This window comes from Sinohyriopsis cumingii, chromosome 13 (genome assembly GCF_028554795.1).
Source record: "Sinohyriopsis cumingii isolate HCF-2022 chromosome 13, ASM2855479v2, whole genome shotgun sequence".
NCBI classification, from domain to species: Eukaryota; Metazoa; Mollusca; class Bivalvia; order Unionida; family Unionidae; genus Sinohyriopsis; species Sinohyriopsis cumingii.
In genome coordinates this window covers 13,654,765-13,669,038 of record NC_142973.1, presented here as the reverse complement: position 1 = coordinate 13,669,038, position 14,274 = coordinate 13,654,765, and the positions used below count along the sequence as shown (strand labels likewise).

General features: G+C 34.8%; 1 protein-coding gene across 1 annotated transcript in view; it reads right to left on the bottom strand.

Moving 5' to 3' along the window:
* Positions 1-14,274, bottom strand: part of LOC149784956 (DNA topoisomerase 3-beta-1-like) — a 107,196-nt gene that overhangs the window by 42,766 nt on the left and 50,156 nt on the right. Inside the window, exons 9-10 of the mRNA XM_089978610.1 lie at positions 5,290-5,373; positions 3,852-3,972 (exon numbers count right to left, since the gene is read on the bottom strand). Of these exons, the coding sequence (XP_089834736.1) occupies positions 3,852-3,972; positions 5,290-5,373 (205 nt within the window). The remainder of the gene's footprint in view (positions 1-3,851; positions 3,973-5,289; positions 5,374-14,274) is intronic.

The following is a 14,274-nucleotide window of genomic DNA, read 5'->3' as shown; positions in this document are numbered from 1 at the left end:
GTGTTCACACAATTCTGTCATACACTACATCACACTTGCAGTTAAAAAGGGCAATAACTCTGGTAAATAGTGCAGAAGGAAAGTGATTTGTTGACATGACCCTTCTTCATAAGTTAATTAACAATTTCCAAGATTGATGGCAATTTGCAGTATATGACACTCACAAGATTCAGGCATACTCTAAATTTAGACGAAACTCAAAAGAGCAATAACACTTAAACAAATAGCTTGAGCAATGTGATCTGCCAATAAAAACATCTTCATGTCATTGCTATAATAATTACCAAGTTTCAGCCATAATGGTCAAGTGTCACTCTTTTCATTTAAGGCCAACTAGACCATGCGATAAATGTTTGTGTAAAGTTTCAAAGTAATCTTCCTCATAGTTTAGGAGAAGTAGTCATAAAGAACGTGCAAATGGATGGATGTATGATGGATGATAGATCAAAAGAACATACTGTCAGTTCTTCTGGTTTATGACCAGTAGAGTTAAATATTTGTGCTAGCTATGGCTTGAAAATCTAATGACACCATCTCCTTTTAGCTTAGATATGCCTATTAAATTTCACTTCTTTACCTCAAGTGATTGTTGCTTTAGTATGCCTACATCAGTTTTTGCTCAGAAAAAGCCTCAGTCAAAAAGTTTTAAAAATGTGTAAAAGTACTGAAACGTAAGGTCACAGTTGCCAAATCAAGTTCTACAGTACTCAAGATATCTAAATATACAATCTGGTTTGATTCGGTGGATGGATGAATGGAATGCAAAATAATATATTCCATTCACTAGGATTGGGGAAACATGATTTATTTAAAATCACCCATATGTTCCAAGTGCCACTCATAAGAATTATATAAAATTCAAAAACTTCTATCAAAGTCTACACCAAAAAGACAATCACTGACCCATGTCTAGTATTAAAGGAGTTCAAAGTTGCTGCAAATGTATATGCATACAGATGGACTGTATCAAAATCTATCCACTTTTCTGAAATGCACTGATAATGAGCAGATATGATTTTGGTCATCCATAAAAAAACTGAAAAATTGTAAGGGGTGTTTGGGGGGTCCTTCCCCAACGGGGTCTCGAGGGGCAGTATCCCTGATCTGGGGGTCCAATGGTCCCCAACCAAAAACGCATTTTACACTCATACAAAATTGCTCCTTGTGCAACTTATGATCATAAAATAAACCAAAATAATCATTTGAAAAACTAATAAACTTACCAAAAATATTCAACTTGACTTCAATAATTTCACAATATTTATTGTCACATGAATTTGTTCTCCAATACTATTGATGCTGAAGTTATTTCATGTGCATGTCAGTGTTCACATCGTAATTAAGTCACAATATTTTGTCAATTTTTGCAGCAAATATATTATACTTCTCTCTTTTCATAACAAATTACATCAACTATATACAAATAATCCCATACATTCCCTTGTCTTTTTCTCCAATGGACGCAACCTGTTGATATGCCAGTCAAGCTTTTTCTTGTCGCTTTGGCAAGGATTTCTTTATCCTTCCTTTTTGTTACCATCGACTTATTTGGCTCAATATGCAATAGTTCTTTCCCTTCTCATTGAGAAACTTTTTCCTTTCAAGCTGGTGCTTGTATTGGCGACATGCAGTGCACATATTCTGACAGTGGGCTACATCTTTTCTCTCATGCAAAAAATCTTTCTTCTTATAGTAATTGCACTTTTCCAGATGCCTTCTGAGCTTAAATTTTTCCTGTATGCAGCTTCTTTTGTAGGTGCTGTTCCAAACTCTTCCAACAGAGATTACCATACACCACTTCCTCGACAACTCGCACCCTGATAACTCACAAACCCGCTTATAACGTGGGGTCAAGACATGGATACTATTTTTTAAACCAGAAAATGCCACAAAAACTGATCACTATTTGCTGAACTTGAAGAAAATCATGATCAAATTGGTAACGGAAACTTTGATATATCGCTCGTTTTATCACTGAAAATGGTAGATAGGACCTGGAAATTTTAACCAACATTATGAAATATCAACTTTTAATAATAAGTCATAAAATCTGTTACATTTTCTTTTCCGACAACATTCTTAGTACACCGCAATTAACTATATCCAAGGACATTTCTATCAATGAAAATGTCACTTACGCCTAGTGGAGACATTACTTTAATAAATAAATACTAATTAATAAAAAGATTTATCAATTGAAATTTGTGACCTAGTTCTATCTTTTAGTTCCTTTTAAGTGTAATTATCATAAATGCAATGTGTCTTCTTGTAACTAAACATAAAATGTGTCAATCTACTGTAACAGTTATGTCTGAGAGTGTTTCTTTGAGAACTTAATTAAGTGCCCAACTTATTTTGATATCGTACTAGCAGAAGCATTTGTTGTATTGTTGCACTAAATAAAAAGTAGGCCTCCTTTTATATTAACACAGTAATTATGTCTTTTGAATTAAATAATGGAGGTTGAAAAAAAAAGTTAAAAGGCATGCAAATCCTACATGCTTAAGAAACAGCGGTTCTGGTCATACATCGGGTAGCTCATTTCAGTTGATCAATCGAACACTGATAAATTTTATTGTGTATGTATTGTGTCTAATTAAACTACCTTAAATTCACCTACTCAGTCAAAATTGTGATTAAAAGATAGCAAGACAACCAAGCAAAATGAGTACTTTGTAAAATAAACAGCTTTGTTTCACAGATACAGACCACTGTGGGTAAAACAAGTTCCAGAGAACTCTGAATTCGCACATAGAGATATCCTCAAGGATGATAAAAAGTTTCACTATTACTTGCAGTGAAATCATGGCATCAATATTTTACTAACTGAAAAATACAAAAATTTAGTTTCAACGTAGACAATTGTCTCATGAAATAAATGTTGAGTGTTTTTGATAAAAAGGAATCTTGTTTGGTAGTGTATCAACAGTTAGTCTGGTTCCCTACTCGGTCGACTCCTACTTTCGCAAAATACTACTCTGCACCATTCTGGGAACCAGACTAATCAACAAAACAAAAAGCCATGACATAATACATGAATGTTTTCACAAACCGTGTTTGGTTGTTGAAACCAGTTGCAATCATGTTGGACATTTTAAAAATAAATGTAATTTATAGAGAATAACAAACAACTTCATCAGAAAAGGTGTTTTACTGATAATTTTTCTCGACTCAATAATAAAATGAGGATTCAGCCATTAAACAGCCCAGTCCCCCACCCAACCCAGCGGTTTTATGGTTATCTAGTGGGTTTTTTGGAGGTCCTCGGTAACTCGTGCCCTTGCTTATAGTGTGGTCTGTGTTTTTGGACCCTGATGTGCGCGAGTTATCAAGGGAGAGGTGTAACTGAGATTTTTCTTGCAGAGGTCACAAAATACCAGCCCTCTAGTGTTCAGTTTTCTTATAAACTGACCAACTAAATTTGTGTCAATTTTTTGCTCCAGCCATACCCAATTCCATATATATTTTAAACCTTTATCTAAACTTTTCATGTCATGGTCTCTCTCAACAACTCGAGACGCCATGTTTTGCAAGCATGCTTCTTCTTTCCATTGCCATCAGTTTCCATTACACAAAGATTCACTGGATGAATTTAAACCTTTGACCAATCAGAATACTCTTTACGAGAGTTGTGTGCTAACTAATATACGGAACGAATAATTTACATGGGTTGTTGAAGAATGGGACTGGACAGACAGTTTTTTTTAAAAACCGGATCAGAGATGATATAAAAAACAGACTATATCAAGAAAATCTGATTCAAGTCAGGAGAAAAGCTGAATTCCACTTTAAAATGGAGAAAAATCAATGTCTGTAATGAGGCCAGCCAGCCAGCCAATAATTGGACTTACAGTGCCAATGAAGTGTCTGGTGATGTAGTCATACAGTCTCCAGGAGTTATGGTCCAGTTCCCCCTCTGTAGCAGGCTTCATGGGCGTGATTGGGGGATGGTCTCCTACATCTGTGCCTTTCCTGCAAAATATTTTTATGAAAATTCAAACTCTTTCTTTTGTGTATTATCAAACTTGTCCAAGACAGCCACATGTGGAAAAAAAAAAAGATCCATGAACAATAGGTGCCAGCTTAAAAAAGTGTCATGTCTACTATAATCAGGTTTAAGGGATCTAATCCAAGTGGCTGTTTAGGACAGATAGTTGCTCAACAGAGATGGCCTGAAAGGCAGTCTAGCTGTACATAACAAACACAAAACAACTGTGACCATGTTAAGCTGAATATGGGACAGCAAGGACTCATTATGTACAACAATTAAGATGAAAAATGAGAAACTGGTAAGCTTTTTTGCTAGAATAACACCCACCCAGAAATGTTGGCTTCAGAAATATCATGTGGAAGCAACCACATATTTTCCCTTTTGATTTAGTCCAATAGGAATGAATGCTCTAACTGGGCAAAAAAGTCAATCCTTATCATCCCCCGCAAAGATGTGAATGAGATTATGGATTTCCACTGACTCAGGGGCTACAGAAGGTCTTGACTAGAAAGTCAAACTAACAAAGAGAGATCAAACCATAGTGGCCATTAAAGCAAGATAACTCTCTTCCACCAAAAAGCCATCAATTTCACTCTTCCTAGCTGAGGTCATGTTCTCTGAGAAAACCACGCTCAGAGGTTCATGAGGGAGTTTAAATAACAACCTAAGAACACATAAAAAATTCCATCTGTTAAATTATGAAATACTATTGTTATGTCGGTAAACTAACTCATACATGGCAAGTGATTTATGTATTTTACTCAGACCAACATGAAATAAAAAAATTGTATTTTGTACTTGAGAATTATATTTAGCCGAATTTGACAATGACAATCATGTAGGTGATTTTTTCAGTGTCTGTATTTTCATACACAATTACTTCCCATAAATGATCATATCTTTCCATACATTAGTTTTCTTGTTCTTTAAATAAATAATCTGCATAATAATTATTTCATGAAATGCAGTATTCTATTTATGTGACATTTTATATTTGTGATCACAAGTGAATCCATAGTTGACACTGTTCAGTATGCCTAAAAAACAAACTTCATTCATGTAACATACTGAACTATATGACGATGTGATTACATTAGAATTGTTTAGCAATGCAGTTAAGCTGTGACTGGAACTAAACTCAGTGAGTTGAGATGGCAATGTATCTTCTTTGATTATTTTATTTGTATTATATTGTTTCCAGATTAATAAAATACATGACACAAACCATATATTCTATATACAATATATTCTATATACATACATTATACATTCATAAAAACAGAATTATCAGGTCTTACTTTGGTTTCTGAATCCCTTTCTCCAGCAGTTCTCTGACCTCACTCCCCCAGTGAGGATGATTCTGTTGCTGCCTCAGGGTTCCTCTAGTACCATGGTGGCAAATATAAAAGGAATAGATAAACATGTGGAAAAAATACTGTCAAAACTATGTGATAATTGCACTTGACCATGGAGAATTAACTGCACACGGTCTTCACCATGTTTCTGTTACAAACGAATTCACTCATATACCATGTATAATCATTTATAAGTTGAGTCCAACTGCAAACAACAAAGATCCAGATCTGCCATAGAATAATGCAACTGCAGATCAAGGTCTATTTTGTTTGTTCTACTGATTACTCAAAAAACACTACACAGACCAATATCTGCTAGGCGCATTAGACAATGACAGATCTGGGTCTGTGCAGTTTGCAGTATATAAGGTAATTCTGAAAAAACAAAACCTAACACTTAAATCTGCTCTTCTGGCAAGGGTTCTGTTCATAACGAAGTTATTATTATGTATATTTATGTGTTTTGTAACTCTTGGTACACGATTTTGTCTAACTTTTATAATTTTTATTCATGTCTGTAATGTGTATAGAATATCTTTATTTCATTTTGCCTACATGACTTAAAGCTGTTCAGATTATAATATTGCATAGGATCTATAAAAAGATTTTTTATGAATGTGTTGACATTTAATAATAATAATTTTAATAACAAGAATTAAATTGTGCTTATGGATTAATTTCTCCGTGGCTGAGGGGGTTTAGATGTTTCTAGAATAATTCTGTAACTTCCCAAACTAGGTCACATGAATATGCCGAAGTAATGCAAACTGAGGAGTGTATGCTGTCATACAGGGTCTATTGCAAAATATAGTCGCAATATACAGTAGTATATGCTGTCATACAGGGTCTACTGCAAAATATAGTCGCAATATACAGTTTATATAAGGAGATAATTTAGCAATCAGTTTCATGTTCCAATTTTGGAGTCATTCACATTTTTCTTCCTGATGTAAGTCTGCAGATGTGTTTTATGTTGTACTTAGATTTATTCAAGAGGAAAAACATGTTTGGAATGTTCAATGGAAATAGAAAGTGCTCATTATTTGGACTATAATATAAGTCTGGAACTGTTATAAATTATTTGAAGGAATTCTGGACAACATCATCTTGACAATGTCAAGGTTCTTGGAGGACCAATACCTTTCCAGTTCTGAAATTTATAAGAAACTTTTCATTCATTTAAGACTTTCTTAGACATTTATAAGGACTAGTTTGGATTTACTTCTTAATAAGTTCCTCTCATATTTTCATTTATAACTTTGATATTAAATTGTTGGTTAAGTTTTACAAAACTTGTTGGTTTTGCTTTTCTTTTCTGTTACTTAGTTTGTGGCCACAGAGTCATAACATCGTGACTCTTATTTCTTACCTCTGATGTCCCTACTTCCCAGTCATAACACTGTACTCAAAACATCAGCCAAGCTGATAAACCGATAAGTTTCAGAAACCAATAGCAAACAGATAAACAGTTGATATATGTTTCTAAACAACAATAATTAAGTTTCAATTGGTGTCTCATTTATTCCCCTTTCTCTTTCATCATAGATAACTGGTAATAGTACTGTTTACAGACTAAAAATTGGCAATGGTACCATTTACATAAAGATAATTGATAATGATAACATTTACATCTGGATAATTAGTAATGTTACCATTTACATGCTGATAATTGGTACTGGAACTGTTTACTTACTAATAATTGGTACTGGTACCATTTACATACTGATAATTGGTAATGTTACCATTTACATACAGATAATTGATAATGATAACATTTACATATGGATAATTAGTAATGTTACCATTTACATACTGATAATTGGTACTGGAACCGTTTACATACTGATAATGGTAATAGTACTGTTTACAGACTGAAAATTGGCAATGGTAATATTTACATACAAATAATTGATAATGTTACCATTTCCATACTGATAATTGGTATTGGTACCATTTACATATTGATATTCATAATGGTACTGTTTACATAATGATAATACTGATAATTGATAATGGTACTGTTTACATACTGATAACACTGGTCAACAGTGAAATCATTACTGACTTGAAAAGGCCCTAATCTGTAGTATTTTGGTGTGCCGAACACAAATATAACCGTGAAAAATTTGTATTGGCTCTCGTTTTGAAGATATTCATATACCTCATTTTCTATGTTTCACTGTGTAAATTTCTCCAGTAGGACTGCAGCAACATCCGGAATAATGATGTAACATTGCATAATACCATCATGCTCACATCATCCACAGTTGACTGCATCATTTTCTGATGCAATGCAATACTAATGCCATGCGGCTGCTGAAGTAAGTTGACGTCAGCAGTGTACTATACATGTGTAGGCCTATTATACTAATGCCAGGCGGCTGCTGAAGCTGACGTAAGCAGTGTACTATATAAAGCCCAATCAGATAGGTTCAGCATTTAAAATATTTTAGACGTTGTGCGAGACAGTTCAAGCTACTGTTACATAAAACTTATTATTTTATCCATTTACGTACAATAAAGAACAGTAATGCCTCGAAAGTGTGTTAATACCGCGGACAATTTTTGCTATATTTGTGGGGAAGTGACATTTGCCAACCAGAAGAAAAGTATCAATTCTCAAGTGAAGAAGGCATATCATCTTTACTTCGGATGCAAGGTTGGTGACCAAGACAAGCCTTGGGCTCCGCATATATGCTGTGCTACATGTACAACACAGCTTTCACAGTGGTTGAATTGCAAAAGGTCATCAATGCCGTTTGCAGTCCCAATGGTGTGGAGAGAGCCAAGCAACCACCTAAATGACTGTTACTTCTGCTTGGTTCCTCCTCTTTCCGGCGGAATAACGAAGCGAAAGAAGTCGAGAATAGTCTACCCAAACATTCCGTCTGCATTGAGACCAGTTCCACATGGTGAGGGACTTCCTATTCCAGAACCTCCAGCAGAATATTCTCTTGATTCATCTGACGAAGACAAAGGTGAGTCGACCTGTTCTTCTCCTGGTCCATCAGCATGCAGTGATCCAGATTTTCACTGTGGTGCATCATCAACCCCACACAGAATAACACAGGAAGAACTAAATGACCTGATTCGTGATTTGGACTTATCAAAGAACAAGGCAGAATTGCTAGGATCAAGACTCCAACAATGGAATCTTCTAGAAGAAGATGTCACAATTACTGCATATCGAAAGCGCCACCAGCAATTGGAGCCTTTCTTCAGAAAGGAAAGTAATCTGATATTCTGTTCCGATATTGAGGGCCTCATGAATGCTTTAAAAATCACTCATGACCCACAAGAATGGAGACTATTTGTGGACTCTTCGAAACTGAGTCTCAAGGCTGTGCTTTTGCACAATGGAAACATTCTTCCATCTATTCCAGTAGCGTATGCTGTCCACATGAAAGAGACATACGATAACTTAAGGCAGCTACTGAATTCCATTGAGTATAACAAGTACAGCTGGCACCTCTGTGGTGATTTGAAGGTAGTTGCCCTTTTAATGGGACTGCAGCAAGGATATACAAAATACATGTGTTTCTTATGCGAGTGGGATAGCCGAGCAAGGGAAATGCACTACATGAGGAAGGAATGGACTCACAGGCAGAATGTAGCCATTGGAGAGAAGAATATCCAACACCCAGCTCTGGTTGAGGCTCAGAAAATCTTGCTACCACCCCTTCACATCAAACTAGGTTTGATGAAGAACTTCGTGAAAGCCATTGACCGGACTTTGCCAGCATTCCGATACCTGCATGAAAAATTCCCTCGACTCAGCGAAGCAAAGATTAAAGAGGGAGCTTTTGTGGGTCCTCAGATTCGAGAGCTTTTCAAAGATGACCGGTTCAACAACTTGCTGGAAGGTGACGCGAAACAAGCATGGAATGCTTTTCGCCTAGTTTCTACAAACTTCCTCGGAAATGTTAGGGCAGAAAACTATAAGGAACTAGTAGAAGACATGTTGATGAAGTATAAGAAACTTGGCTGCAATATGTCTCTAAAGATTCACTTCCTTCATTCCCATTTGGATTTCTTTCCTAGCAACTGTGGTATTGTTAGTGATGAACACGGCGAACGTTTTCATCAAGATATCGCAACAATGGAACAAAGATACCAGGGAAAATGGTCCACTACAATGCTGGCTGACTACTGCTGGACACTCCTCAGAGATGCTCCCGAACAGCTGTACAAGAGACAGGCGAAGAAATCTAAGATGTAGTCAATGACTTGATTTTTTATAGGTAGGCTATTACAGTTGACCTTTTACTATTGGAATGCATTTCGTTATGTAAACATTAATTTCTTGCAGATTACAAAAGAACTAGAGCCAATTTTGCAATTTGACTGTCATATTCGTGTTCAGCACATAAAAATTGATAAGAATTGACTAATTTTATTTCAGTAACATGACTTTTGTAAAAATTTGTTGTCCAGTGTAATTAGTTATGATACTGTCCTGTAATTGGTAATGGTGCTGTTTACATACTGATAATTGTTAATGGTAGTTTACACACTGATAATTGGTAATGTTACCATTTACATAGTGATAATTTATCAATGGTACTTTTACATACTGATAAATGGTAATGTTACCATTTACATTGTGATAGTTGGTAATGGAACTGTTTACTTACTAATAATTGGTACTGGTACCATTTACATACTGATAATTGGTAATGTTACCATTTACATACCGATAATTGGTAATGGTAGTTTACATACTGATATTGGTAATGGTACCATTTACATACTGTAAACATCCATAAATAATTGCTAATGGTACTGTTTACATATACTTACAGTTGGTAATGGTATCATTTACATACCAATAATTGGTAATAGTACCGTTTACATACTGACAATTGGTAATGATACTGTTTACATACTAACAATTTGTAATGGTACCATTTACATAAAGATAATTGGTAATTTTACTATTTACATACTGATAATTGGAAATGGTATCAACGACATATTGATAATTGGAAATGGTACCATTTAAATACTGATAATTGGTAATGGTACTGTTTATGTACTGACAATTGGTAATGGTACTGTTTAAATACTGTAATTGGTAATGGGACTGTTTACATACTGATAATTGGCAATAGTACCATTTACATACTAATAATTGGTAATGGTACTGTTTACATACAAATAATTGGTAAGGGTACCATTTACATACTGATAATTGGAAATGGTACCAGTTAAACACTGCAATTGGTAAGGATACCGTTTACATACTGATAATTGGTAATGGTACCATTTACATAATGATATTGGTAAGGATACTGTTTACATACTGATAATTGTTAATGGTACATTTACATAGTGTTAATTGGTAATGGTACCAATGACATACTGATAACTGGTAATTTTACATACTTCCAATTTTTGTTTCTTTTAATAAGCCTTATGTACACATTAAAAGTCACACACAGAGACATGGTTCCAGTCCTTAGAAGCATCTTCCCCCATCAGTGATTTGTTACTGACCTAACATTTCCCAAGAACTTTTCGGGGTTCTGTACGAAGAATTTGGAAACATATTTACCAAGTTTACTTGAAATTTGCCACAAAATAGTTCAGTTATTGTCCCCAAATATAAAGCAAGCCTGACAACTATATTTAATAACACTGACCTTGAACTTCAAAATTACTGACCCCTAAATCGATTGGGCTCTTTAAGAAGGTATCAGCACTATAATGCATGTGCCAAGATTAACTGAAATCAGCTGAAAGAAACTTAAGTGCTGTCACACAATGAAATGCAGAAGAAAAATCAATTTAAACAGAAGTATCTCTGACCTTAAAGGTACCCCCACCCCCAAATATCTTTGGGGGACTTTCTTGGACTGAAGATAACACATGTATACAATGTTGTTCAAATGTGCTGTGTAATGCGTAAGTTATTGGCACAGTAATGAAAATACAATACCCAAATATATTGTTGGTCTCAGCAAACCTGACATTTTTTTGCCCCATTGATCTGGTGGTCAATAGCACCTATTGACCACCAAATCAATGGGGCAAATAGAAGAACAAAGATTTTAAATTTTGTTTAATCCTGATACCCAAAGCTTAAGTTATATAAATGTATAGGCAAAATCTATTTTCAGAAACAGTGACCTTGGCCTTGGGACTATTAACACCAGAATTACTTGGGTTCTTTCTTAGGCTAAGGAAAAACACATTAAACTGCACTTAAATCCATTCATTCAAGTTTATATTATGAATTAAAATGCAGAAGCAAAATCTATATTTTGTAACAGTGACCTTGACCATGGCACTGCTGACCCATATCACTATGGTTCTTCCTTGAGCTAAGTGAAACATACGTACCAATACCAAATTGCACTGAAATTTGTTTAACTTAAGTTAAAATTATTATCGGAATTGAAAAGCACAGACAAAATCTAGTTTTTCGCAACAGTGACCTTGACCTTAAAGCTACTGGCCACAAAATTAACAGGGTTCTTACATGTGCTAAGGAAACACCTGTTCCAAAATTTGTTCACTAGAACTTAAGTTATCATCAAGATATGAAATACATAGGCAAAATGAATTTGTTAATAATACTGACTTTATCTTACAAGCTACTAGCCCCAACATTGATAGAGTTATTCTCTAAACTAAACTACAATGAAATCTGTTCTACTTACAGGTGATGCTCAGTTTATGCCATTGTTGCATTCCTTAGGTTATGGTGTACATCAAAAGTAATTTTCCCACAGGATACTTGTAAATTAAAGAGTTCTTAGTCAAATTACAGACCAGCCAACCCTGGCTAGTCTGCCCCAATAAGGCAGTTGATTTTTTCAGTAAGGTGTACAAAAATATCATTAACTGCTATTGTAAAGCTGGAAAAAGTAATTAAAAGTTCAATGCATCGATGATAAACATTATGTTCAACTGAAAAGTTTGTAAAGTAGGTGTAGACTTTATTTACCACTAGGACAGTTGAACAAACTTTAGTTCAAACACTATGCAATTCAATGGCTTGTTGCTATCTCTCAACTTGACATAATTCTTGGAAATTCTTTTCCATTCCACATGAAGATGGCAATCATATCTCCCGCCATAAGACATACTCAAATTGGCATGTGATGTCCAATAAACGTAACTGTGTCCTTTCCAGCTTTATTTCACAAGAATCTGAAGATTCCTTTTTATTCTTCTGTGTTGATTATTAACACTTTTCTAGAAGCTTGTTTTCCCTTTTATCTTAAACATGCATTGCTTCCTGGACAACATTGTAAAAAATTCTGTAATCAACAGTTTGATCATGCAGATGTTTCGCATGAACAAAAAGGTGGTTTAAAGCATCTGGGGTGCTGCTGTAAAGTTAGTCTGGTTCCCTGACTAATTTTACTAATTCTAAGATGAAACATGCATGAACCAATTATCCAGATTTTCGGCAATGATCATTTTTCCAAAGTTTTTGCGTGTATAAGTCCTTATTTTAAGGGTAATTTTGTAAAACTTACGGCAAAATCGTAAGGGTTGGCAGGTCTGAAATTATACCTCTAAGTTTTCAAGTACTGATTATTTATGCCTAATTTTCAGCTAAATTACATGTGAGAGCTACAGGCAAGTCACAGCACATGGCACCAGAGAAGGTGTTAAAACAAGCACAATAGCACAAATTGAATATTATTTCTTCATTAAAATGGCATTAAAATGAAAGCACATATTCTGAATTGGCATAAACTGAGCATCATATGCATCAGAATTTTATGAAATTTCATAGAATGCATCCAGGTATGAAGTTCTTTTAAAGTTTTCCAAAACTGAGACCATTCAACCATTAAATACAACAGTCATTACTAAAAATATAAAGACCACCAAACAGCTTCTGAAAAACCACTTAGCAAAAATTGTCAAAATCTGACAGAAAACATCCCCATCTGATCTTTTATACGGAGTCAAATCTCAATCCCTAATTATTTTATACACAAAAATCCCCCATGAAACCAAAACTCATTTCAAACTTTGAAATACATTTTATTTTCTGAACTCCTGACGCATACTGGAATAATATTTAAAACACATACCAACACAAATCAGTACTGACATTAGGCTAATCAAGGCAAGGGCAACTTCCCACAGGACATGGGCTGGTAAGTGATTTTTAAAGTTACATCATATGATGTAAATTAACAGATAAAACTAGGTCTGGCCCATGGGCCATATTTTGTCAACCCCCGGGCTAATCTTAAGTCTTTATACCATAAAAAAAGAGCCAGCTTTTAAGGCAAATTATTAATAACTAAATAATTGTAGGGTCAGTGATGTAAGTTAGATTATATCTGTTAATATTTACTTGTGATTTATGCTATTGATTTGTATACATGATGAACAGAACATTATTTAAATATAAAAAAATATAAGTTCTTTATTAACTACTAGGCATGTCACCTCATTTTTGATGATCTGATGACAAAGAACTCCAAAACAATATTCAAGAAGCCAGTTTCACTCAAATGATTTTCAAAGGAGAAAAATCATTACTTATCTATCAATGACTGTCACATTTTCTTCACTAACTTGGAGAGGTGTCAGAAGGACCAGTTAAGAACTTGTAGGACTGGACTATCCTTAGAGGATTAAATCAGTCCTAAAATACTACAAAGAAATGGGAAATATCTACAAGAATGAATTTGAAAACAAGTTAGGAACTGAATGATCTTCTGTGATAATGGTTTAGCCAAGCTAGGACCAAAACCATCCTCCCTCCCTCCCTCACTACCCCCTCCTCTCTCTCTCATCACATGCACCCTGGGGAAAAAGACACTTTTTTCACATCTGTGAAAACATCTGTAAACCAAAAGCCTCTCAAAACAAAATTTTGTTGGGTGGGTTCCACATGGGTTTTAGGTTTATGGGGTTTCAGTGAATATACATTTTGTATCAACCATACTTTAAGCT